This window comes from Salvelinus sp. IW2-2015, linkage group LG18 (genome assembly GCF_002910315.2).
Source record: "Salvelinus sp. IW2-2015 linkage group LG18, ASM291031v2, whole genome shotgun sequence".
Lineage (NCBI taxonomy): Eukaryota > Metazoa > Chordata > Actinopteri > Salmoniformes > Salmonidae > Salvelinus > Salvelinus sp. IW2-2015.
Genome location: NC_036858.1, coordinates 56,078,187 through 56,105,795, shown reverse-complemented (window position 1 = coordinate 56,105,795; position 27,609 = coordinate 56,078,187). Strand labels below are relative to the sequence as shown.

At 43.2% G+C, this 27,609-nt stretch overlaps 1 protein-coding gene across 1 annotated transcript in view; it reads right to left on the bottom strand.

Moving 5' to 3' along the window:
* ankfn1a (ankyrin repeat and fibronectin type III domain containing 1a) overlaps positions 1-27,609 on the bottom strand; it is a 233,311-nt gene that overhangs the window by 88,923 nt on the left and 116,779 nt on the right. The window contains exons 8-9 of the mRNA XM_024009062.2: positions 27,326-27,530; positions 15,383-15,593 (exon numbers count right to left, since the gene is read on the bottom strand). Coding sequence (XP_023864830.1) covers positions 15,383-15,593; positions 27,326-27,530 — 416 coding nt within the window. The remainder of the gene's footprint in view (positions 1-15,382; positions 15,594-27,325; positions 27,531-27,609) is intronic.

Below are 27,609 nucleotides of genomic sequence, written 5' to 3'. Positions count from 1 at the left end.
TATATTATAAGTCTAGCTAGCTAGCTTGACATGGCAAAATATTTAAAAAAAATTATATTTAGAAAAACTAGCTGTACTTGGGGGATGCGACCCTTATAGTGCCTCACCCAACGCATTTAAGCCACTGAAAACACAGAAAAGCTGCCGAATCAACATGTCCTGATGTTTACATGTACCTTACACACAACCCTTCACCCTACACTGGAGAAAGCCTGAAGGCGTACAAAAACACTGATGGCTTCAGATATTTCAGTACGGGTTGGGTGAATGAGCCACGAATATGGCATTGCAGGACAGGAAGATGTTCCTTATCACAGGCAAGGTAAGTAAAAAAAAAAAAAAAAGAAGCTAGCCATCTATTATAAATCGGTTGACCGGTATTATCGGCCAATATTAGCCTTTCACAGAAATATTCATATTGGGGCGGCAGGTAGCCTAGTGGTTAGCATGTTGGACTAGTAACCAAAAGGTTGCAAGATCAAATCCCTGAGCTGACAAGGTAAAACTCTGTTGTTCTGCTCCTGAACAAGGCACTGTTCCTAGGCCGTCATTGAAAATAAGAATTTGTTCTTAACTTCTTTATGATAGGGGGCAGAATTTTCACTTTTGGATGAATTGCGTGCCCATAGTGAACGGCCTCCTACTCTGTCCCAGATGCTAATATATGCATATTATTATTACTATTGGATATAAAACACTCTGAAGTTTCTAAAACTGTTTGAATGATGTCTGTGAGTATAACAGAACTCATATGACAGGCAAAAACCTGAGAAATATTCCAAACAGGAATTGAGAATTCTGAGGCTGGTCGATGTTCAACTCATCGCCTTTTCAATTCCCTGTAAGATATGGATCTGTTTGCACTTCCTACGCCTTCCACTAGATGTCAACAGTCTGTAGAACGTGGAATGAAGCCTCTGCTGTGATGTTGAGCCGGATGGGAGGTGTTTCAGTCAGTGGTCTGGCAGAATGCCAGTTCCTGGTCATGCGCATTACACATGATATCGCCTTGCGTTCCATTTCTTCTAGAGACACGAAGGAATTCTCCGGTTGGAACGTTATTGGATACTTATGATAACAACATCCTGAAGATTGATTTTCTACTTCGTTTGACCAGTTTATTCGACCTGTTATATAACTTTGAAGTTTTCGTCCGAGTTCGCTTGCATCTGCGCGAGCGTTTGGACATGTGCACTAAACATGCTAGCAAAAGTAGCTACTTAAACATAAGTAATGGACATTATCGAACAAAACAACGATTTATTGTGGAACTAGGATTCCTGGGAGTGCTTTCTGATGAAGATCATAAAAAGGTAAGGGAATATTTATGATGTAATTTCGTATTTCTGTTGACTCCAACATGGCGGAGAAATGTTGTTTTTATCTGAGCGCCGTCTCAGATTATTGCATGGTGTGCTTTTTACGTAAAGTTTTTTTTAAATCTGACATTAAGAACAAGTGTATCTTTAATTCTATGTAAAATATGTGTCTTTCATCAGTTTATGATGAGTATTTATGTTATTTGACGTGGCTCTCTGCAATTTCTCCAGATATTTTGGAGGCATATCTGAACATGGAGCCAATGTAAACCGAGATTTGTGGATATAAATATGCACAAAACATAAATTATTGTGTAACATGATGTCCTATGAGTGTCATCTGATGAAGATCAAAGGTTAGTGATTAATTTTATCTCTATTTCTGCTTTTTGTGACTACTATCTTTTGCTGGGAAAATGGATGTGTTTTTCTGTGGCTATGTACTGAGCTAACATAATTGTTTGGTGTGCTTTCCCCGTAAATCCTTTCTGAAATCAGACAAACACAAATCAAACATGTGTAGCTTTAATTTGGTGTATTCCATGTTGATTTCATGGAAGTTTGATTTTTATAGTAACATATTTGAATTTGGTGCGCTACATTTTTTCTGGCTTTTGGCCAAGTGGGACGCTACTGTCCCACATATCCCAGAGAAGTTTACTGACTTGCCTAGTTAAATAAAGGTAAAATAAAAAATTGGTCTTTATTACACAGATACAGCTCCAATATTATATACATAGAATAAACAAATATGTCTGCTCATTTGCGGTCATTTTTAGTGTTTTCAATGGTTGCATGAAGAGGGTGCTCGACCAGCTGCTCATTAAAAATCATTCAGCCCTAGGTCACAACGTGTGAGAGAGAGTAGGCATGGTGGTTTGAAGGTGAGTAGCTTGCCATAGCCAGCATATTTGAATAAGTAAATAATCAAAAGTACACGTCACCAAGCAAGGAGCCCTGTCCTCATCACATTCTCACTTCGTTAACGTAGCTAGCTTAGCGATCTAGCCAGCAAGGTAGTTAGCTTAGTTAGCAATCTGTGCTAATACTGGACTGGCGCCAAAGTGAACTCTCGTCCTTGATACAAAAAGAAAATGGTTACTGTCTGGGCCTATTATGTTAGCTAGTGTTCTTATTTAGTTAGTTTTCCCAAAGCCAGACAGTTGGCGCAGATCTATCGTTCAGGCCATGTGCTTGCATTCATGATGAGATAAGAAGCTTATGTTAGCTAGCTAGCTAAATTAGAAAACGTGTGACTGAAAACATTTATGCAGGCAAATACTTGCCGCACTAGTATTAGTCATCAGCTCATGCCATTTGCAGTTGAAATTTATAGCCAATACATTTTGTATTGAATAACAGTGGAATGTACATATGGTTTCTGTAAGAAAACATTGTCATAATGAACACCTAGCTTGTGCTTGTTTACAGTGGTTCTTCCTGTAAAAGTTACACCATACTGCCACACTCCTTGTGGGCTGCCGCAGAATTCTATGGCACATTATCAGCCTTTGTTACCATTAATGTTAGTTAGTGCTAGTTTGACCACCAGAGGGCATCTTTGAGAAGCATTTGATAGCCTTCAATATTGGCTGTACTAGATAATTAAAAAACCTTTTTGTAAGAAGTATATGGGATTGATTTTAAGAAATGTAGCTTAATTGATATGATTCATTTTATAGTGTTTCTATTCCAAGAAAAARTTAAAACAAAACCCTCAGGGTTTCTGTTAGGAAAATATGGTGCTGTACAACGTGGCGGTCGAGAGTAAGCTACAGTACTAAGAGCATAACATTTCCACACCTTAATTGTAGTCTAACCAATACCCAAACAGAGATTCAGTGAAAATAAAAATCTCATTGATTTATCAAGACCAGTCCCCATGCTTCTCTCAGAGCAGCAAGAAACGGTGATAAAATAGTTGACCACAGCAGGTAGGCTATTGCTTCAAATCCTATTGCTTCTAAATTCAATATCCTTTTAAAATAAATAAGACCTACACCACTTTTAACAGCACATTACTCAACACTAGTGAGACTCATGTCGCCTACGGTAGGCCTAAAGTACAGTCGTGGCTAAAAGTTTTGAGAATGACACAAATATTAATTTCCACAAAGTTTGCTGCTTCAGTGTCTTTAGATATTTTTGTCAGATGTTACTATGGAATACTGAAGTTTAATTACAAGCATTTCATAAGTATCAAAGGCTTTTATTGACAATTACATGAAGTTGATGCAAAGAGTCAATATTTGCAGTGTTGACCCTTCTTTTCCAAGACCTCTGCAATCCACCCTGGCATGCTGTCAATTAACTTCTGAGCCACATCCTGACTGATGGCAGCCCATTCTTGCATAATCAATGCTTGGAGTTGTCAGAATTTGTGGGTTTTTGTTTGTCCACCCGCCTCTTGAGGATTGACCACAATTTCTCAATGGGATTAAGGTCTGGGGAGTTTCCTGGCCATGGACCCAAAATATCAATGTTTTGTTCCCCGAGCCACTTAGTTATCACTTTTGCCTTATGGCAAGGTGCTCCATCATGCTGGAAAAGGCATTGTTCGTCACCAAACTGTTCCTGGATGGTTGGGAGAAGTTGCTCTCGGAGGATGTGTTGGTACCATTCTTTATTCATGGCTGTGTTCTTCGGCAAAATTGTGAGTGAGCCCACTCCCTTGGCTGAGAAGCAACCCCACACATGAATGGTCTCAGGATGCTTTACTGTTGGCATGACACACGACTGATGGTAGCGCTCACCTTGTCTTCTCCGGACAAGCTTTTTTCCGGATTCCCAAAACAATCGGAAAGGGGATTCAGAGAAAATGTCTTTACCCCAGTCCTCAGCAGTCCATTCCCTGCACCTTTTGCAGAATATCAGTCGGTCCCTGATGTTTTTCCTGGAGAGAAGTGGCTTCTTTGCTGCCCTTCTTGACACCAGGCCATCCTCCAAAAGTCTTCGCCTCACTGTGCGTGCAGATGCACTCACACCTGCTTGCTGCCATTCCTGAGCAAACTCTGTACTGGTGGTGCCCCGATCCCGCAGCTGAATCAACTTTAGGAGATGGTCCTGGCGCTTGCTGGACTTTCTTGGGTGCCCTGAAGCCTTCTTTACAACAATTGAACCGCTCTCCTTGAAGTTCTTGATGATCCGATAAATGGTAGATTTAGGTGCAATCTTACTGGCAGCAATATCCTTGCCTGTGAAGCCCTTTTTGTGCAAAGCATTGATGACGGCACATGTTTCCTTGCAGGTAACCATGGTTGACAGAGGAAGAACAATGATTCCAAGCACCTCCCTCCTTTTGAAGCTTCCAGTCTGTTATTCAAACTCAATCAGCATGACAGAGTGATCTCCAGCCTTGTCCTCGTCAACACTCACACCTGTGTTAACGAGAAAATCACTGACATGTCAGCTGGTCCTTTTGTGGCGGGGCTGAAATGCAGTGGAAATGGTTTTTGGGGATTCAGTTAATTTGCATGGCAAATAGGGACTTTGCAATTAATTGCAATTCATCTGATCACTCTTCATTACATTCTGGAGTATATGCAAATTGCCATCATACAAACTGAGGCAGCAGACTTTGTGAAAATTTATATTTGTGTCATTCTCCAAACTTTTGGCCACGACTGTATATAGAAAAATATTTTTTTCTATGTCATGACCAATAATTCGATTTAGAGGATTGGAGGACTCTAAATTAATATCTAAGGGGCATTTTCCGTTAGGATCTGTGAGAATATCTAAGGTGCTTTTATTTAATTCTAAATGAAATAACAATAAATCACTTTGTTAAAAAAATTATGATATTCTGATGATTTTGTTTTCAAATAACCTAAAGTGAGTGAGAAAAAGGCCATTCTTGAACATGGGGGAACATTGAACAATTCTTACTAATTTGTAAATAAAGCCAGTTTGTTATTTATAATTATTTATTTATGTTTTTAGAGGGAGAAAAACCAAAAGCCCACCGTCGCCTCATGGGTCTCCGGTCGCAGCCGGCACGGGTATCGAACCAGCATCTGTAGCAACGCAGTCTTAGACCGCTGCGCCACTCATGATGACCCCAAAGTTTTTAATGCAGATCAATTGCCTTGCACAAAGTATCAAAATACAGAGAGGTGTTAGCAAGAGTCTATTGTCCTGCTAATAGCACATAATGGGCTATTATAATACATGGTGAGTCTATTGTCCTGCTAATAGCCCACTTCACAAAATAGATGGCATCATGATTGAAGCAACATCTCAAGACATCAGTCAGGAAGTTAAAGCTTGGTCACAAACGGGTCTTCCAAATGGACAATGACCCCAAGCATACTTCCAAAGTTGTGGTAAAATGGATTAAGGACAACAAAGTCAAGGTATTGGAGTGGCCATCATAAAGCCCTGACCTCCATCCTATAGAAAATTTGTGGGCAGAACTGAAAAAGTGTGTGCAAGGAGGCCTATAAACCTGACACAGTTACACCAGCTCTGTCAGGAGGAATGGGCCAAAATTCACCCAACTTATTGTGGGAAGCTTGTGGAAGGCTACCCGAAACATTTGACCCAAGTTAAACAATTTAAAGGCTATGCTACCAAATACTAATTGAGTGTATGTAAACTTCTGACCCACTGGGAATGTGATGAAAGAAATAAAAGCTGAAATAAATCATTCTCTCTATTATTCTGACATTTCACATTCTTATAATAAAGTGGTGATCCTAACTGACCTAAGACAGGACATTTTTACTAGGATTAAATGTCAGGAATTGTGAAAAACTGAGTTTAAATGTTTTCGGCTATGGTGCATGTAAACTTCTGACTTCAACTGTCAGTGTGAAAAGTGCAGTTTCAGACTTACTTGGAGACAAAGTTTAATTAATTCAGCCAGCCACCCGTTGTGGTGGTTTAGCACAAACACTTGTGTATACTTCTTATCCACTGCCATTGATAGACACATCTTTAAGTTGTACCTAAGAAGGTAAACTAAACAACTTTGTATTTAATGTCATATTTATAGAGGATATAGTTGCTTTTTGGTAGATATCCTGTAAATCACAAATAAAATGTTCATAAATAACTTAGCTTGCTACCTTGACGGTGATCAGTAAAATATTTCTGTCCTGCAAATGTTTATCCAACCCGCACTGAAATCCAACCCGTACTGGATCCCCACATTAAAGGCACTTACATTACATATATAAAAAGATAAAACAGTACATCATATACCATTATTACACCACTACAATACAAAATGTATAAAACCACCGTACAACAATATTACAACGTACGTGTGTGTGCGTATGCTTGTGTCTGCACCTTTGTGTGTGTCTCTTCACAGTCCCCGCTGTTCCATAAGGTGTATTTTTACCTGGTTTTTAAAAATCTGATTCTACTGCTTGCATCAGTTACATGATGTAGAATTGAGTTTCATGTAGTCATGGCTCTATGTAGTACTGTGTACCTCCCATAGTCTGTTCTGGACTTGGGGACTGTGAAGAGACCTCTGGTGACATGTCTTGTGGGGTATGTATGGGTGTCTGAGCTGTGTGCTAGTAGTTTAAACAGACACCTCGTTGCATTCAGCATGTCAACACTTCTTACAAAAACAAGTAGTGATGAAGTCAATCTCTCTTCCACTTTGAACCATGAGAGATTGACATGCATTTCTCCAATGTTAGCTCCCCGTGTACTTTTAAGGGCCAGCCGTGCACACACGTTACTTTTCCTCTTTGTGATACCTGACCACACGACTGAACAGTGTGCTCAGGTTTTACCAGCAGCAGACTATGATCGATAATGTCAAAAGCCACATTGAGGGCCTCCCGAGTGGCGCAGCGGTCTAAGGCACTGCAACGCAGTGCTATAGGCATCACTACAGATCTGGGTTCGATCCCGGGCTGTGTCGCAGCCAGCCGCGACCCATGAGGTGTCACACAATTGGCCAAGTGTCGTCTGGGTTTGGGGAGGGTCTGGCCGGCCGGGATGTGCTTGTCCCATTGCGCTCTAGCTACTCCAGTGGTGGGCCTGGTGCATGCACTATGACACGGCCGCCAGTTGGACGGTGTTTCCTCCAACACATTGGTGCGGCTGGTTTCCGGGTTAAGCGAGCAGTGTGTCAAGAAGCAGTGTGGCTTGGCAGGGTTGTGTTTTGGGGGACGCATGGCTCTCGACCTTCGCCTCTCCCGAGTCCGTACGAGAGTTGCAGCGATGGGACAAGACTGTAACTACCAATTGATATCATGAAATTGGTGGAACAACCCTTTTATTGTTACACATGACCTTAACACTTCCTTGGCTTGCTGTACAAGAGGATGGAACTGTGCTGAGAGAGGCATGTTCCCATGCTGCTGTCTTGATGTATGCAGGGTTGGATCTGAAAAGTGTGGAGGCTGTTAGGAAAGTACAGTGTACTGACATCAGCAAGATATCCTATAAAGAAAGCCTGCTCTGCCCTTCCATCTGTCTCCACCTTCAAACCAACAGATTAAGAACTCTAGTCCTTTTTGCACCAGCTGCATGAAAGTGAGGCTCATTAAAAAAAAACTAAGAGTGCTGTGCTTTCTGTTATCGGGGCCACTCAGAGAGGTACAGGTCAAAGACCTTGCAGCTCCACTTGCTTGTTACAGCTGACAACTAGAACACAAACAGACTGCTAATAATAGCGGTGGGATCAGAGAGGAGGACCATGGAACAGAGGAAAGAACACAGGTCACCATGGGATACAGAACACAGGTTACAGAACACAGGTTTACAGAAATTCACGTTAGCTATGGGAATAGCAGAACACAGGGTTACAGCACACAGGTTTTACAGAACACAGGTTAGTCTCATGGGATACAGAACACAGGTTACAGAACACACGTTACTATGGGTACAGAACACAGGTTACTAGAGTTACAGAACACAGGTTAAGAACACAGGTTACTATGGGATACAGAACACAGTTTACAGAACACACGTTACTATGGGATACAGACAACAGGTTACAGACACAGGTTACAATGGATACAGAACACAGGTTACAGAACCAGGTTCAGAACACAGCGTTCTTGGGATACAGAACACAGGTTACAGAACACAGGTTACTATGGATACGAACACAGGTTACAGAACACAGGTTAGCAGAACACAGGTTACCATGGGATACAGAACACAGGTTACAGAACACAGGTTATTATGGGATACAGAACACAGGTTACAGAACACAGTAACACAGGTTACAGAACACTTACAGAACACAGGTTTATGGGATACAGAAACACAGTTAGCTTAGGATACAGAACACACGTTACCATGGGATACAGGAACACACGTTACCATGGGATACAGAACACACGTGTACCATGGCGATACAGAACACACGTTACCATGGGATACAGAACACACGTTACATGGGATACAGAACACACAGTTACCATGGATTACAGAACACACGTTAATGGATTACAACACACGTGTACCATGGGATTACAGAACACACGTTACATGGGATACAGAACACACGTTACCATGGATCAGAACCACGTTTAACCTATGGGCTACAGAAACACGTTTACCATGGGATACAGAACACACCGTTACCATGGGATAACAGAACACACGTTACCATGGGATACAGAACACACGTTACCATGGGATCAGAACACACGTTACCATGGGCATACAGAACACACGTTACGCATGGGATACAGAACACTACGTTACCATGGGATACAGAACCACACGTTACTATGGGATACAGAACACAGGTCAGCATTAGAGACCGAAAAAGAGCCCATGTTTTCAGTGAGAGACACACACGTTTCACACTGTCTTTGAATGGTTGAATGTGCGGAGTAACCACAAAAGAGAGGAGAGACTAGCAGCTCACTCCCCTTGGAAGAACACACAGACAGGCGTGTGTTCGACCCCCCCCCCCCCCCCACACACACACACACAACACAGATCTGTCATGGGTAAAACCTAGCGCTCCTTGCACGGTTGCAGCCCTCCTCTCCTCCTCCTCCTTTCCCTGCTGTAGTACAGTGCTGTATGTTCTCTCTCTCTCTGGGACCCAGCCTTAGTCACCGACCATTGAACAGCAACATAAACACATAAACACATCTGCAGAAGAAGACCCTCTTTCACGGCCCTCTCACCCTGCACCTACCCCCTGGGGAGGGAGGGATGGAGAAAAGGGGTGGAGGAGGGAGAGCGAGGGGAAGGGATAGAGAGGCGGAGGGATGGAGAGAGAGCAAGAGAGAGAGAGAGGGAATGACAGAATAAGTATTCTATCTCCAGCCCAGTGATCACTCCATCTCTCCACCTCCATACCTGGGGGTCTGAGGTAAGTCTAAATCTGCGTCGCAAATGGCACCCTATACCCTATGTAGTACACTACTTTTGATCAGGGTCTATACTCCGTATATAGTTCTCTACTGTTGACCAGAGCCTATAGGGATTAGGTAAGGAATAGGGTGCCATTTGTGGGCCATCCTGAGTCTGGGCTGCAGTGGAAAAGAATCAGGTCATACGAGCCTTGTCTAGGTGCAATTTCCTGCCTCTTCAGGAGTGACAAGCAGATGCAGGCGGAGGTTAATTGATTGGGCTATAAATGAACATGCAGATCTGTCCATCTAGCCATACACACACACGGGAACGCATGCACACAAGCACGCACGCACACATACACTGGTCCATTGTCTGGCCTGCCTGCTGGCCGGTGAGCACTACGGCGGGATGGGGAGGGGTGGGCCTAAATATAGTCGACTGGGACCCTGAAGGACTCGTAAATTAACCCCCATCCCCCTCCACCCCAACCCAGCCCAGCCAACCCGGCCTGTCAGACCCTGTCTGATGGATTTACTTGGCACTTGAGGAATGACAGCAGCATAAAGCATAAATTCCCAGGAGGAAAAACCGATCCATGTTTACCCCTCTGTTTACAACGATCAAATTGTACCACAGTGAGGAGAGAGGGAGAGAGCGGTGTGTCTGCCTGCTTGAAAGTGTGTGTGTGGGTGCGCATCCGCGCGCGCGTTTATAAAAAAAGCTCAGCTCGCTCTCTTAGCTCCGGAGGACAATAAATCACTTAGTTATAATTGGCGGGCGGTTACATGCATCATTGGAAAAGTTAAACCATTAAATGCCAAACCTTGTTAGGGCTTTTCAGTGGGGACGTGGGGAGGCCCAGCAGCCCCTCCTTGAACCTGGGAGAGGGAGACTTCTTAAGTGGCCACTGTTTCACCCCAGACAGACCTGTTCACTACCATGGAGTGGAGCAGACGCCAGTCACACACACACACACACACACACACACACACACCACAGCACACACACACACACACACACACACACACAACACACACACACACACACCACCACACACACACCACACACACACACACACACACACACACACTTTCTTTTTATCCTGTCCAGGGATGTTGGACAAGGTAAGAACCCACCTGGTCCGCCAGGATCGGTGGAGGAGGGAGGGATGGAGGGAGAGATGGAGGGAAAGGGGTGAGGGAGCTTATTCAAGCCCAGTAAGGTGAGAGCGTGGCTGGGATGCAGACACAAACACAGCCCCTGTCTGGGTCAAGCCCACACCACAGGACCACCACTCATGCTTTCCTCCATTCTGGATTGTGTCCTACACAGGAGGGACAACTCAAGGGGGTGAAGGGTTGGGAGTGACTGGTCCATTAGCCAGTCACTAGGGTTATCTCAAGTACTACAGGTACATACTAATATTAAATAGAAAACCATGGATCAAAGGCAAGCATAAAGTAGTCTGTCTGATACCAAACTCAAAGTCCTCCTGACTTCAGAGTCTGGAGAAGCTGCTTGATGTTGTCGGCACCATGCATCAATAATGAAGGACATTGTGCTTCTGACTGGCTGGTTTTATACAACAGGTGGGTCTAATCCTGAATGCTGATTGATTAAAGCCGCATTCCCGGCCGTGTCTATTCCACAAGTTACCACCAGCTAAATCTATGACGTTAAAATGCCTATTTACTCTGTTCCATCTGACTGAGCAGTCCACTGTCTCATCAGCCCAGCCAGGCATTTTATAAACATGATCTCCACTATAAAAAGTATCTAGACATGCATCGATAATGAAGCTGGTTTTGTACAGTACCCGAGCTCCACCCCCTTCCATTACAACTGTTGGAGTTTCAAATCCAGGTCTCAACCACCCAGGAAAACAACATGTCTGAGAGAACCTATCAAAAATCTCTACATTTCTGGGTGAATATTGTACCAATAGACTCCGGTCCAGACCATGTGGGTCGTGTCAGCCAGGCAGGAACAGCTTCAGATAATGGAACACTTGAATAAGGTTCTTACACTGCCAAGCCAAGTTCAATCAGTTCAAGATAATTGGCTAATCAAGCAGTTCATTATTTGGATAACATGTACTCCTCAAAAGAGACATACTGTTAGTGGACCAACTACAGTACACTTTCTTTTCTGTTACTGATGTGTTCACTAAAACCTGAGACCGGACAGTGTCAACACTTAATTGACAGAGTAAAACCCAGTCTGTGCAATGTATAGCTAATGTACACACCTTACATTCAGTGGGACACAAAGGGATTTTCTGACCGATATCATCCCACTGGGCACAGACATCAATTCAATATCTATTCGACGTTGGCTCAACATAATTTCATGAACAAAAATATAAACGCAACATGTAAAGTGTTTGTCCCATGATTTCATGAGCTGAAATAAAAGATCCCAGAAATGTTCCATACGCAAGCTTATTTCTCTCAATTGTTGAACTTTTCTTCTTTGCCAAGATAATGAATCTACCTGGCAGGTGTGGCATATCAAGAAGCTGATTAGACAGTATGATCATTACACAGGTGCACTTTTTGCTGCGGACAATAAAAGGCCACTATAAAATGTGCAGTTTTGTCACATAACACAATGTCACAGATGTCTCAAGTTTTGAGGGAACGTGCAGGCTGACTGCAGGAATGTCCACCAGAGCTTTTGTCAGATCATTTTATGTTAACTTCTCTACCATAAGAGAATTTGGCAGTAGGTCCAACTGGCCTCACAACCGCAGACCACCTGTAACCACGCCAACCCAGGACCTCGACATCCGGCTTCTTCACCTGCGAGATCGTCTGAGACCAGCCACCCGGACAGCTGATGAAACTGAGGAGTATTTCTGTCTGTAATAAAAACCCTTTGTGGGGAAAAACGAAATCTGTTTGGCTGGGCCTTGCTCCCCAGTGGGTGGGCCTATGCCCATCCAAGGCTGCGCCCCTGCCCAGTCATGTGAAATCCAGCGATTAGGGCGTAATTAATTTATTTCAATTGATTGATTTCCTTATATGAACTGTAACTCAGTAAAATTGTTGAAATTGTTGCATGTTGCATTTATATTTTTTGTTCAGTAATACAGTACCTTCGGAAATGATTCAGACCCCTTGCCTTTTCCACATTTTGTTACGTCACAGCCTTATTCTAAAATTGATTAGATATAAAAATGTCCTCAGCAAATTATTTTCACAGAAAATAAATACCCTATTTACATATGTATTCAGACCCTTTGCTATGAGACTCGAAATTGAGCTCAGGTGCATCCTGTTTCCATTGATAATCCTTGAGATGTTTCTACAACTTGATTGGACTCCACCTGTGGTAAATTCAATAGATTGGACATGATTTGGAAAGGCACACACCTGTCTATATAAGGTCCCACAGTTGACAGTGCACATCAGAGCAAAAACCAAGCCATGAGATTGAAGAAATTGTCCGTACAGCTCCGAGACAGGAATGTGTCAAGTCACAAATCTGGGAAGGGTACCAAAATATTTCTGCAGCATTGAAGGTCCCCAAGAACACAGTGGCTTCCATCATTCTTTTGAGGAAGAAGTTTGGAACCACCAAGACTCTACCTAGAGCTGGCCACTTGGCCAAACTGAGCAATCGGGGGAGAAGGGCCGGTCACTCTGACAGAGCTCTCTGTGGAGATGAGAGAACCTTCCAGAAGGACCAACTATCTCTGCAGCACTCCACCAATCAGGCCTTTATGGTAGAGTGGCCAGTTGGAAGCCACTCCTCAGTAAAAGGCACATGACAGCCCACTTGGCACCTAAAGACTCTCAGACCTTGAGAAACAAGATTCTCTGGTCTGATGAAACAAAGATTGAACTCTTTGGCCTGAATGCCAAGTGTCACATCTGGAGGAAACGTGACACCATCCCTTCGGTGAAGCATGGGGGTGACAGCATCATGCTGTGGGGATGTTTTTCAGCGGCAGTGATTGGGAGAATAGTCAGGATCGAGGCAAAGATGAACTGAGCAAAGTACAGAGAGATCCTTGATGAAAACCTGCTCCAGAGTGCTCAGGACCTCAGACTGGAATGAAAGTTCACCTTCCAACAGGACAATGACCCTAAGCACACAGCCAAGACAACGCAGAAGTGGCTTTGGGACAAGTCTCTGAACGTCCTTGAGTGGCCTAGCCAGAGCCCGGACTTGAACCCAATCGAACATCTCTGAAGAGACCTGAAAATAGCTGTGTGTGCAGCAACGCTCCCCATCCAATGTGACAGAGCTAGAGAGGAACTGCAGAGGAGAATGGGAGAAACTCCCCAAATACAGGTGTGCCAAGCTTGTAGTGTCATACCCAAGAAGACTTGAGGCTGTATTCGCTGCCAAATGTGCTTCAACAAAATACTGAGTAAAGGGTCTGAATACTTATTTTTTTTATTTAAAAAAAAGAATTTGGGGTCTGAATACCTATGTAAATGTAATATTTAAGTTACTTTATCAATTAGCAACATTTTCAAAACAAATGTTTTTGCTTTGTCATTATGGGGTATTGTGTGTAGATTGATGAGGGGAAAAATCTATTTAATGATCAATGTTGGAATAAGGCTGTAACCTGACGAAATTTGTAAAAAGTCAAGGGGTCTGAATACTTTCCGAAGCCACTATCTTTGAGTAACGGATTGGGTGGTATACCGTATACCGGGGTATTTGTAAAAAGCCACGGGATGGTTTTTCAATACCGTTGAAACCATTTCTTTGAAGTTTGAATATGTGCAGCTACTTTTTAAGTAAATACCTGCAGTCAACTTGTGCGATACGTTAGGAGATAAAGCATTGCATTCTTCATTTCACCTGTCACATTATTACAAAGCTTACAGTAGTCCCCGTCACGTGGTGTTTGTTTACGAGCACACAACAACGAGAGACCGGAGCCTTGTGAGTAACTCACTGTTCTTCAGCATGTGCCAGGAGATTTAATTACACTATGGAATTCACAACTAAATGTTTGCCAGCTAGATATCTTATAACTATTAAGTTATCTGTCTAAAATGTGCTTAATGCTCTGCAGTTGTGCATTTGGTTAGCTAATTTAGAAGATAGTTAGCTATCTAGCTAAGTGGTTAGCTTCTTCCAAAATCAAGCATTCGCTTGGTAACAGCAGAGAAATCCCTCCTGGATCAAGAGCCTTGCTGGCTAATATTTGTGTTGTGCGTGCAGCAAACTGTGAGTAGCATATTTGCTCCCGAGTGGCGCAACAGTCTAAGGTACTGCATCTCAGTGCTTGAGGCGTCACAACAGACACCCTCGTTCGAATCCAGGCTGTATCACAACCGGCCGTAATTGGGAGTCCCATAGGGCGGCGCACAATTGGCCCAGCGTCGTCCGTGTTTGGCCGGTGTAGGCCGTCATTCTAAATAAGAATTTGTTCTTAACTAGTTAAATAATGGTTAAATGTAAATATTTGAGTTACTTGTATAGTTTAGGTCAGAAACTGTACAAAATGTTTGCAATGCGCTCATTTAGTTAGCATTATTTATGGGATTTTACATGTACTTGTTAGCATTGCTAACCTTCGGATTACAGAGCATCAGTGGGATTTGAAAACAGCACCCCTTGTGTTCAGTGCCGGTATTACCGAATACCCCAGTATGGCAATCTGGATACTCCACCAAGTTTCAATGCTGGACTTTGAGTCGGAAGGTTGCACTAATTAGTGTGTATACTCCCATTGCACCCTCCATAGTGTGTACTTAGTATACCCTACTAAGTGTGTACTCAGTGTGCCCTATGTAGTGTACACTCACAGTGAGGGCTCTCCTTGGCGCCGGCCTTCAGCAGTAGTTTGGCTATGGGGGTGTTGTTGGTCATGATGGCGATGTCTAGCGGTGTTAACCCTTGGCTGTTGGGTGTGCTGAGGTCCAGCTCCTCAGCTGTGTACTGGTAGAGAAGGATCTGGACAGCATCTAGATCCTGCTGCTCCACCGCCTCAAACAGACACTCACTACCTTGCATGCTCTGGAGGAGAGAAGAGGGACACACACACACGTCAGAATACAAACATCATAATCGTTGACGTCATCCTCATCAGCAGCATTATCATCATCATCACCATCATCAACAGTACTAAACACACTTTTAAAAACACACCCAAAGCTGAAAACAAGGCAGACAAAGCAACAACATTAAGTGGAGTGATTGCCAAGTTCCTGCATGATAATTGATGTGTGACAATTGGACCATAGAGAGGAGAGGTGACATAGTGACAGGACATGAGAGAGAGAGTGAGAAAGCGAGAGAGAGGGAAAGGAAAGTGAGAAGGTGAGAGAAGGAGGTAAAACTGCAGTGAAAGTGCTGAAGCTGTAACATTAAGGAGTATTCAACCGGGGTTCCGCAGAGGTGCTGCAGTAGGTCAGAGAAAAAATTAAGAAATTACAAATTATTTTAAATGTTTTTATCAATATCGCTAGCAACAACAGAATATACAATTTTTTTATGACATACCTACAGTTAACTATGTACACTATTTCTGAACTCCTATTATTGAGCAAAGTACACTCACTGGAGTATCTGAAATAGGCTTTGAATAAGCACCCGCGAATAGGGTATCAGTGCGGCAAGTACTGCTGGTAAGCTTTCTTTACTTGGACATACATTTTTGACAACACATCGCTAACCTCTAACCTGCTCATAGCGAAAATGTATTTGGAGATACTATACCTTTTATAGCTAATAGGCTATGTTGGAGTTTATACTTCATCTTCTAATTATGTGGGAAAGTCAAAATAATGAAAAACTGATTACTTCTTCCTGCCATGATCATTCACCTGATGATAAGACCAGACGTGAAAACAATATTTTTTTGTATGATGGGGTCCCTGGGTCGTTGGTTTGCCTGCGAGACGGTCCCTGGGTAAGAAAAGGTTGAAGACCCCTGCTGTAACACGTTACCCCAACACTGAATGTGATACAGATAATGGTAGGTCATGGTTCAGCGTGATCGAAATACATACGCCTGGAGGACTAATGAGAAGCGCGCGTGTGTGTGTGTGTGTTTGTGTTTGTGTGCGCCTGTGTAATGAAAAACCTGTTAGAACATTTGGTCTAAAAGGAGTTGCATTTAGAAACCAACTACAACAGAACCAGTCAAGAGAGAGAGAGGCTAAGGAAAGGTGACAGAAAGTGAGAAAGTGAGAGAAAAGGGATGAAGAGGAGGTAGCATTGCAGTGAAAGTGTTGAAGCGGTAATAGGAGACTAGTGTGGTTCTAGGTACCGATTCCGACTGACATTTTCGCTTATAAATCGATCTGTGGACACTGTAGATCGAAGTGGCTTGCATTACTTTGGGTATGTCTATTTATATTTAAAAGGTTTTGAATATCGAATCCGTACTTTTGGAGAAACAGTGCCACTGTTGGCCCCAGCATCTTTGTTATTGTTTTTGTCTTATTGATGAAACGGAGCAGATGAGCATCCGGCAGCATGGTAAAAGAAGTTGCAGTATATATTCTGCTGTTCCATCGTGCATGCAATGATGTCAGAGGAAAAAAACACTGTTCATTGTTTTCAGTAACTTTTGTTTTTGTAATATCCCAAACCGACGTGGCAGTTTCGCCAATTGAGGAATCTAGCTTTAAAGAGGAGTTAACAACAACCTGTATGTGAGATAAAGTGTAGCCAGGTGGAATTTATCAGATTGAGACACATCAGCTCTAGAGTTTTAAGAGCGACTGCCCCTAAAAAGCAACTAATCCCTTTGAAAGCCTGTGTGGCGTCAGAAACATTCAGAAACATTTATTCTAGTGCCAAAATGTACTACAAAGTGTAAAGAGGATCATTTTGGTCAAAGCCAGTCTCCTCTAAAACAGAGTTTGGAACCTCAGTGTGTCACAACGAATAAATTATAAATTCAAACCCAACATTAATTATGTCAACAAATCATGCCCCCTTTTACCAAGCTCCATGTGCAAATCGCCCCTCCACCCACTTCACTGCCCTTAACTGAACGGGGCGCCATTGTTTCATCGCCCCCAAGGTGTTCAAAGGACGGCAGACTGAAGTTCAATGGTTTGCATGCCCTGCTGAAGGACCCTAGTATGTGGAATAGGCCGTTGGAGTTGGTCGGTCCCCAAGTCTGCACCAGTAACTCTAGCTTGGTGTGCAACAACCGGTGGTGGTGAGTATAACCTGAGGTATTGGAATATAATGACCTCTGGTATAACTTAGCTAATGACGTTATAGATGTTATTGTTGATTATGCAGGTAGCTATCTAGCTACCTCATTACAACTTAGTTAGGTCATAGCTCATATACATTTCTGTATTGTCTAGATACTGCTGGGTTATGTAACGTTATCATTTGATAACGCTAGCGAGGGAGGCTAGCTAGCTAGCTAGCTAACGTAAACACACTCACTTTTGTACATCGCCTTGGTCCGTACAATTGACCTTATTTTAGCGCCCCAAAAACGTAATACTTCCAGATCAACTGTAATGTCAATACCATTGTAAAGCACAATTTCTCCCCTTTCCAACAGAATCAATTGCATGACCTCCACGCTGCCCGTTTCTGCATGATTCAAGAAGGCAATGAGCCCCGTCGGGTCTTTTTAAAAATGGCGGGTGGGGAAGCGAAACTAATGCGTGATAGTGAGAAGGAGAGATGTTGTGTGTTTTTTTCATTTTTTTTTCACTCGATCTGTCCAACTTATCACCTTATCGCCTCTAAAATGTAAATAAAACACTATAAAGAGTTTATATAATGTGTCATTATATATTGCTTTATGCGTGCTGTACGTTACGGCATGACACGATGTAACGGAGAGTCCGTTTTTTCAACTTTTCTCCAATACTATAAAGCTATTACCATGTCGATCAACGCTTGAATAGAAACGTAGTTCACATCACAGATTTTGAAGTCAACACAGTCGCTACAGTCCCGTTAGTTTTCTTTGTAGCCTCGTTTGAATGTTGCGGTTGCGCACATTTGTATGGAATGGGGTGAGTTTACGTTACTGACCTCTCTGGTATAACTTAGCTAACATTATTGCTGGTTATGTAAGTAGCTATCTATTGAATAAGCGATGCAGGCTGGCTAACATTAGCTAGTTAGTTACCTCATTACAACTTAGGTCGTAGCTCATACAAGTTTATTGTGTGTTGTCTACATACTGCTGGTTATATAACGCTATCATTTGATAATGCTAGTGAGGCAACTCTTCCTTAATGCTAGCCTACAAGTCAGATTTGCAGGTCAGTTCGTAGCTCATACAAGTGTATTCTGTATTGTCTAGGGCAAAACTAAATAATGAATTCAGTTATGGTGGTAGCTAACTCATGTCTGAGTCTCACTAATACAGTGAACTAAGAGCAAACCGTGATAGCTTTACCAGCCTGAATCTAATCTGGAGATATACTCAGTCTATATCTGTAAAGTATATAATTAGGGTTTCCACTAGTTACCAGAGCCACAGTCAACATTGGCTACATCGTAAAAAATTATTAAAACAATAAAGTGCTTTTTGGTCTTAATTTAAGGTTAGGGTTCGGAATAAGGTTAGCAGTGTGGTTAAGGTTAGGGTTAGTTTTAAAATCACATTTTAAGAAAATAAATTGTAGAAACCCGGGTTACTGTCCTGATGATACAGACGGCTTCATCAACAACAATGTGTGTTATGTGAAATGTTGAATAAAAAAAATACCCTGTTTGATAAACTAATAGGTTAATTACCCATCCAAGCTGATACAGTACAAGTAGTAGAGTCGTTTTGGTTGTGAAGTACAATATAAAAAAGCTTTGTCCTTTATAAGAAAATGTAATTTACCACTTGGCTGTCTATTGTATCACCCTGTCACAGGCCCTCCCTGTCAACACCCCCTTATAAGATGAGGAAGTACATTGTTTATGAGGATTGCCTGCTGCAGTTGTTCGAGAGATGTCTAGTTTGCAGCCGAACATGCAACATGGAGAAGACCAGCAAGGGGACCCTCAGCATCACATAGACATGACTTCGCTGTGAGTATTCCTATAAATGGAACGGGGAGGACACTTGAATCAGGTTGGTGTCGTTTGACCTAGTCAAAGGTCAAAACTGTTTAGAATTTTCTCCCAATTCACCATAACCTAGCCTGGTGGAACCAGCCTGATCGCTGCATTTACTATTCTATTTCACATATGGCATCTGAAGTGAAATAGAAAGGTGAATGTGGCAATCAAGTTGGTTCCACCATGCTAATCATAACCACCATTGATAACGTAATCAGTGCTCTGTGTGTGACTGTGAAGTATCTTTGATGAGGGGCCAGGAGCTGATCTACGCTGCCATGCCCATCAACAGGGCGCTGGCAAAGACCTTACCTCCAGCCTCACCTCTTGCCTGTCTCCGTCGATAGGGAGACCAGAATTAGGTAGGTTTAGTCTGACCTGATCAAACTTCAACATAGTATACAGTATGTTTGTTTGTCAGATATCACCTATCCTAACTGCCATTGGTAATAGAACAGTGACTGTGTATGTGTTCACAGATGCATCTATAGAGTCAGCACTGGGAGATGATGTGATGGAGTCCTGACCGACAGGATTGATACTGACGTCTCTGAATGGAGAGAGACCTGGCACTCAACACATCCACAATGTGGGACTGAAGGTATTTACTAACAATACAGTACAGCAGAAATGTCCAGTATTTGCACCACCCTTATCATTCCATCCATCACTGATGAACTCTGCCTATTTCTACAGATTGGCAGGACTGTAGATGCCTTTGGCAGATGCCATCCTCGGTCGTTTGACGGGGAGACAATAATTGGGTAGGTTTTATCTGACCTCTTCAAACTTCAACAGTACCTGCTTGTGTGTCAGATATGACCTATTCTAACTGCCATTGATTATAGAACAGTGACTATGTGTGTACAGTATGTGTTCACAGAAACATGTATGGAGTCAGCACATTAATTGAATGGTATCAGTCAATATGCGGAGGGAGAAACCCTATGTATTCTGCAACAGGATCAGGGATCTCCTGTTGTATACGGGACACCACACAGGAAGGTATAACCACTCTGACATGTTTGCCAAAGTAGCCTCATTACCAGCAGACAAAATGCTGAAAGGCACAGTATCTGTATCAGCAGGGAATGACAATGAAAAGTGAAAGGTGCACATTGTTATATTAGCAGAACACTGATTCTATGGTATTATGTAAAGAGTTGTTTATTCTACATGGACCTGATACTACATTTGAAAGTTTTGAATATCTACATAAATTCAGGAATTGCATTCTTCTCATATTACTCTGTAGGCTACTGACCTATTCAAAGCATCTAACCACACATCTGCCTGTAGATATGGAATTCAACCTGCAAGAGGTTTCTTTGTTGTGATAAATAGCTGTGGGCAAGGTTCTGACAGATGGGCGTGTCTTAGTGCTGGCAAGGACACACACAAGAAACACCCACATCAAACCACACCTCCAAGACAACTCACATTTGGCTTCTGTCTGGCTGCCAGCATTTCTTTTGGAGCTAGCCCAAAATTTAGGCCAAATCAGCAGGTGCAGATCCCCTTAAAGATGCAATGTGAGAACAGCCTCTTTTTCACACACAGATTGAGAGAGCGAGACAGATATACAGAGAGAGAAAGACAAAGAGAGAGAATGAGGAACAGAGAAAGAGGGAAAATAAAGGAGTCAATAGGGAGAAATGATGGTACAAGAGAGATACATGAGATAAACAGAGGGAGAGAGAGAAGTCATGCAGAAGAACGGCTCCTGACTTGTTATAACTTTTTGGTTGTTAAGAGCGAGATTGACATGTTTAAATTAGCAAAAAAATAATCAAATTGTACAACTGAAGATAGACACAGGCGGAAAAGATTGGTCTTTAACTCACTCTGTCAATCTTCATCGTGGTAGCTAGCCAAATTCAAATATGTCTAGCGCCAACTGTTTACTTGTGGTAACCATAGCAACATGGCCACTGAGGCAGCGCTAGCAGCGTTAGCAGCAGCAGAGACAGACTTTCCTCCCCCCTGTTTTGAATGCCCAGCAGAAATCAAATGGGAAGAAGGGAAGAATCAATTTTAAGCACAGAATTCTGAGAGAGAACCCAGAAACTTTGTTTGCCGACTGCTCACAAAACAGGACTGTTACAAACCTGTTATTTTACACAGACCACACTACTGCCTGGCATGCAGCTGGAACCAGGCATTTCAGCTATACAACAAAAAAAGGCATCTGCAAGGGAAGACAAATCCACATTTGAGGACAGCGATAAGGACCAGGAAAACAGGTTTCTGACGGTAAACATGTATCAGAACGGCACTGTCATGGTCCAGGGCAGTGAGGCTGCACTCAGCTCTGTTGTGCAGGACTTCCCCACCCTAACGAAGATAGCGGAAAGCAAAAAAGAAAAGGAKAGCACCACGACCTCTCCCCTCACCTCAGGCACCCCAACAGCAGGACTATCCTCCCCCCTGCCTGCCTACAACCACCAGAGCGCCTGCCTACAACCACCAGAGCCAAACCACACTACCATCAGCCTGTGCTGGCTCTGTTAGAGGTGTGGGTTACTGAGCTGAAGGAGCAGCCCCCCAGCTACACCACCACCAGACAGAGCTTCTACAGGACCAGATCAACCAGTGCAGGACCCAGCTGAAGAACTCTGTCCAGGAGCTGAGAGAGAGCCTTACCACAGAGCTTGAGGAGGTAAAGGCCACCATGAGGAGAGAGCTGGTGCAGGTAAAGGAGGAGATGGAAAAGGAGTTGTCTGTCATCAAGAGAGTGCTACAGCACAGAGAGCAGACTGTATAGACTCCTAGAGAGAAGCTGCAACCCCTCACCACCCCTAACAACCCCACCTTTACCCACAACCCCCCTCCATACCGACAACACTTTACCCACACCCACAGTCAACAAGGAGACTCACATGGGGACACCTACTACAGAGAGAAGCTCTCTGGCCCCCCCTGACACACCCATCCATGTACACAGGCCCTGTGTACTCCAGCCCCAGACCGTAAACACACTAATCTGGTAAAACCCACTGAGGTGGCCATCCTCATTGACTCAAATGGGAAATTCATCCAAGAAGATAAACTCTTCCCCCAACACAAGGTGTGTAAAATATGGTGCCCAAAAACACAGGATGCGCTCCACATCCCAGCCTGATTTTGGCACACCAGGCCACATTATTATTCACACCGGCATCAACAACCTACGAGAGGAGCAGGAGAGCGTAGGCAGCCTGGTCAACAGAGTAGCAGAGAGGGCCTCTGAGTGGTTCCCCAACTCCCACATCACTATCTCCACTCTGGTGCCCCGCAAAGACTTTCATCCCCGTACCATTCAGAAAGTCAACGCTGACATCACCAGAGGGTGTGGCCTACTCCCGAACGTACACGTTGCTCACCACCCAACAATCACCTCAGAGCATCTGCACGACCACTCCCACCTGAGGAAGCAGACAGTAGGGATGTTTGCCAAGTCTCTAAAGGACGTGGCACTTGGTAGACAAACACCCCATGCAGCACTGGACAGAGGACCACCCAGAGACCCCTACCAGACCACTGCACCACCAAGGAGCCCCAGGCCCCACCAGACCCAGCGCACCCCACAGGCCCCACCAACCACCAGAGCATCACCACTTCCATCGGCTTAGCCAGACCGGACCGGGCCCAGACCACCACCCCTACCAGACCAGAGAGGAAGCCCCACGGCCCAGACCTGGCCCCCCTCCACTCCACAGGGCCCAACAGCAGGACCAGTGCAGCTACGCAGAGGTCGTCAGAGGACAAGAGAACCCTGTAGGATTATGTGAGATTAAACAGCTCCTCCAATACATCTGCACTAAACACACACACCTATTGTACTATAATTTACTTGTTCAATGAATAGGAATATATATATATATGTGGTTAGAGGTATATATATATGGTTAGAGATATATATATATATGGTTAGAAGATGCAGATTGTAAAATTATAAGGAAAAAAACTTAGAACACTATCCAACCAAAAGCACAGAGACCCAAATAATGGTGAATTACGCCTTCATTACTGTGAGACTTTAAAACTCTATAAACGTACACTCTATAAACCAAAAAAGCACAGTACAACAGCAAGCAGCTGACACTAATGAGAGTCCATAAACTTATTTGGAAAAACTTAAAATCTAAACAAGAGGAATTAGCGTTACAAAATGGTGACATAAGGACAACCCATTTAAAACACTCTCAAACACCGTTCAAATATGACACAAACGCAGAACAATCCAAATTCAGAGAAGTTGAATGGATTAGAAAAGCTACAAAGGACAATCAAAATCATTGGACTCCCAATTACTGACCAGGAGCTCTATATAAGAAACTCAGGCCTCAAATTTTAAAAAAAGCATGCGGACCTGATGCATCCTAAATGAGATGCTCAAATCACTAGTGCAAAATTTCAATTGGCTATATTAAAACTGTTTAATTTATCCTGAGTATAGGTTATTTCCCTGACATCTGGAATCAAGGACTCATAACCCCAATCTTTAAAAACGGGGACAAATTTGACCCTAAAAATTACAGAGGCATTTGTGTGAACAGTAACCTGGGGAGGTTTTCTGTAGTATTATAAGAGTTCTAAACTTCCTTAATAGGCACATGTCTTGAGTAAAAGCCAAATTGGATTTATACCAAAACATCGCCACAACTGATCATATTTACACCTAACACCATGATAGATAAACATGTCCACCAAAATAATACCAAAATATACGCTTGCTTATCGACTTAACGGCCTGCTGGAGGTCATTTTGCAGGGCTCTGGCAGTGCTCCTCCTTGCACAAAGGCAGAGGTACGGTCCTGCTGGCTGGGTTGTTCCCTCCTACGCCTCCTCACGTCTCCTGAGTACTGGCCTGTCTCTGGATAGCGCTCCATGCTCTGAACTACTGCGTGACAGACACACAACCCTTCTTGCCACAGCTCGCATTGATGTGCCATCCTGGATGAGCTGCACTACCTGAGCCACTTGTGTGGGTTGTAGACTCCGTCTATGCTACCACTAGAGTAGAGCACGCCCAGCATTCAAAAGTGACCAAAACATCAGCCAGGAAGCATAGACTGAGAAGTGGTCTGTGGTCACCACCTGCAGAAATCACTCCTTTATTGGGGTGTTTGCTAATTGCTATAATTCCACCTTTGTCTTTTCGATTTGGACAACAGCATGTGAAATTTATTGTCAATCAGTGTTGCTTCCTAAGTGGACAGTTTGATTTCACAGAAGTGTGATTGACTTGGAGTTACATTGTGTTGTTTAAGTGTTCCCTTAATTTTTTTGAGCAGTGTACAAGCAATGCATGCAGGGCAGAATTAGGCCAATATTCACTAATAATAAAATCTCAAAGAGCAATTAAGTTTTGGAAACATCTAAAATACAGTGACCCCTCTCATATCATTACCAAGCCCTGCAATGCCAAGAGCTGAGCAAAGAAAAGATCCCCTCATCCAGCTGGTCCTGGGCTAGTTCACAAACCTGTTCTACTAACACACTGAAGCCTCAGGACCAGAACATCCAATCAATCAGGAAAACCAAATTACAACAGTCAAAACAAAACTATATTGCCTATTGGGAAACACAAGCACAAACACAAGACAAAATGCAGTGCTATCGCCCTAAATCGACAGTACACTGTGCTAATATTTGACCATGGTTACGATCAAAACCTTAGAAAAACCTTGACAAAGTACAGGCTCAGTGAGCACAGCATTGCCATTGAGAAGGTAGACACAGGAAAACCTGGCTCCCCTGTAGAGGAAAGCCTGTGCAACCACTTCCCAACAAGAAACCTGAGACAGAGCTGCATTTCCTGACAAAATGTCAAAAAATATAAAACAATTAGAGACTGTCATTTCCCCAAATTTGAAACCCTTATTCAAGGTTTCAAAGACCTCTCTTGATGAGAGTAGGCCACCCATCCTGTGGGGAGGACGCAGAGAGCTGTGGCTGGCAGCACACTACATTGCGTCTGCCATAAGTCGCAGTGACCAGTCTCTGATCGAGAAACATCAACCTGCACATGTACTCTACTGTATGCTTATTATTATTGTTGAATGTATGGTTATTTTGACACTTGGTTATTGTTGTTACTGTTGTCCCGTTGACAATTTTGATTCTCATTTTTATTTTTTTATATTGTAAATATCCAAAATAAGCTTTGGCAATATGTACATTGTTACGTCATGCCAATACAGCAAATTTAATTTAATGGCACATTCTGAAGGACACTGAAGGAAATCATCTCCCCGGGCCATTATGGAAGCAGCCTTGTTCTATTCTGTGCCTCTATTCTGTGTCTCCTCTACTCTTGGGCTTACAATCAGAGGGGCTGCCTCATAGAGATCCTAATAAATTACTCGTATTCTAATTCTATGGGCCGCCCACTGTTCTAAAGAAATTATAAACCAATTACAGGAAATGGGACAATACACACCAACCCAATCTGTATTGATCCTAGTGTTCCCGAGACAGAGAGAGACCTCCAGCCTAGCCAGTCACTGTCTGAACCCAGAGTCTCAGATACACAGAGAGACCTCCACTCTAGCCAGTCACTCTCTGAACCCAGAGTCTCAGATACACAGAGAGACCTCCACTCTAGCCAGTCACTGTCTGAACCCAGTCTCAGATACACAGAGAGACCTCCACTCTAACCAGTCACTGTCTGAACCCAGAGTCTCAGATACACAGAGAGACCTCCACTCTAGCCAGTCACTGAACCCAGAGTCTCAGATAAACAGAGAGACCTCCACTCTAGCCAGTCACTGTCTGAACCCAGTGTCCCAGACACAAAGAGAGACCTCCAGCCTATCCAGTCACTATCTACACTCTTAGAATTAGTGGAGACTCGACCATTGTTATTCATTGTTAATATTTGCACCTTTGGTTAGTTGAGCGACTCTTGGAGGAACCTTGGAGGAATGTTTCAATGTAGCAAAGGGTTCATGGCAGAACAATGGACTGGAGGTGTGGCTTAGTAGGGGCGTGGCTTTCAGAAAGATCTTTTTAGGCCACCTGTGGGAGTAAATGTCATTTCTGTTCATCTGTTCTGTTGTACTGTCAACACATGTTAAGGTTGAAAACTGACAGTTTTGTAGAATCAATGAGGCTTAAAGTGATGTAAGAGTTAATCAAGAGCCTATGCAAATCCCAAAGTTGTAATAGTTAGCATTTTATTACTATATGTAATCAGTAATGTTAATATTGTACTACAATATGCATAAATATTAAAGGAAAATAAATGAATCACATGAATCACATTTACTCTAATGGGTGGCCAAAACCTGAAAGTCACGCCTCCAATCTTCTGATAGGCTGCCACCAAAATACCCCAAATACCTCTACAATATATTACTAATAATGTAAAAAATGTAACCCTTCCCCATCCATGTGAAAAGGTTTGAACCTTAACATGTATTCCCCGAAAACCCTATTCAAGGGAACCCTTTTCCTCAAAGAATATTTTAGAACTGGAACGGTTTCCCCTATGGGCAATTATTTAAACTCCATAAAGGTTCTTCCGGGTTCCTTTACTTATAAGAGTGTAGTAAGTCACAGTATAGTCCTCCTGGACACTCTTATCTGGGCTGGCTGGTATCATTTGATCTGATGAAGATGAGACGCATAACAGTCCCGTATAGATGCTCACCCACACACACAAAATTCCACACACACACAAACAGGGCACGCATGCACGCACACACAATTCCCAACTCACCGAGTCCTTGCGATGACCGTGGCGGTCTCCACGGCCGAAGAAGTAGGCATCCTCAAAGGAGGAGTGGCCACCTTTGAGCTTCTCTGATAGGTTCCTGTACAGGCGCTTGGCAGCGCTGGGAGAGGCAGGGCCTCCCGAGCACTTCCTGGTTTGGGACAGCTGCAGGTTCTGCATCTGTTGAGTCATGCTGATAGAATAGAAGTTCCTAAGGAAGAGAAAAGTCATTTGAATGTGTAAGACCAATTTCTTTTGAGGACAGTAATAGTCTACATTTCTACCCAATT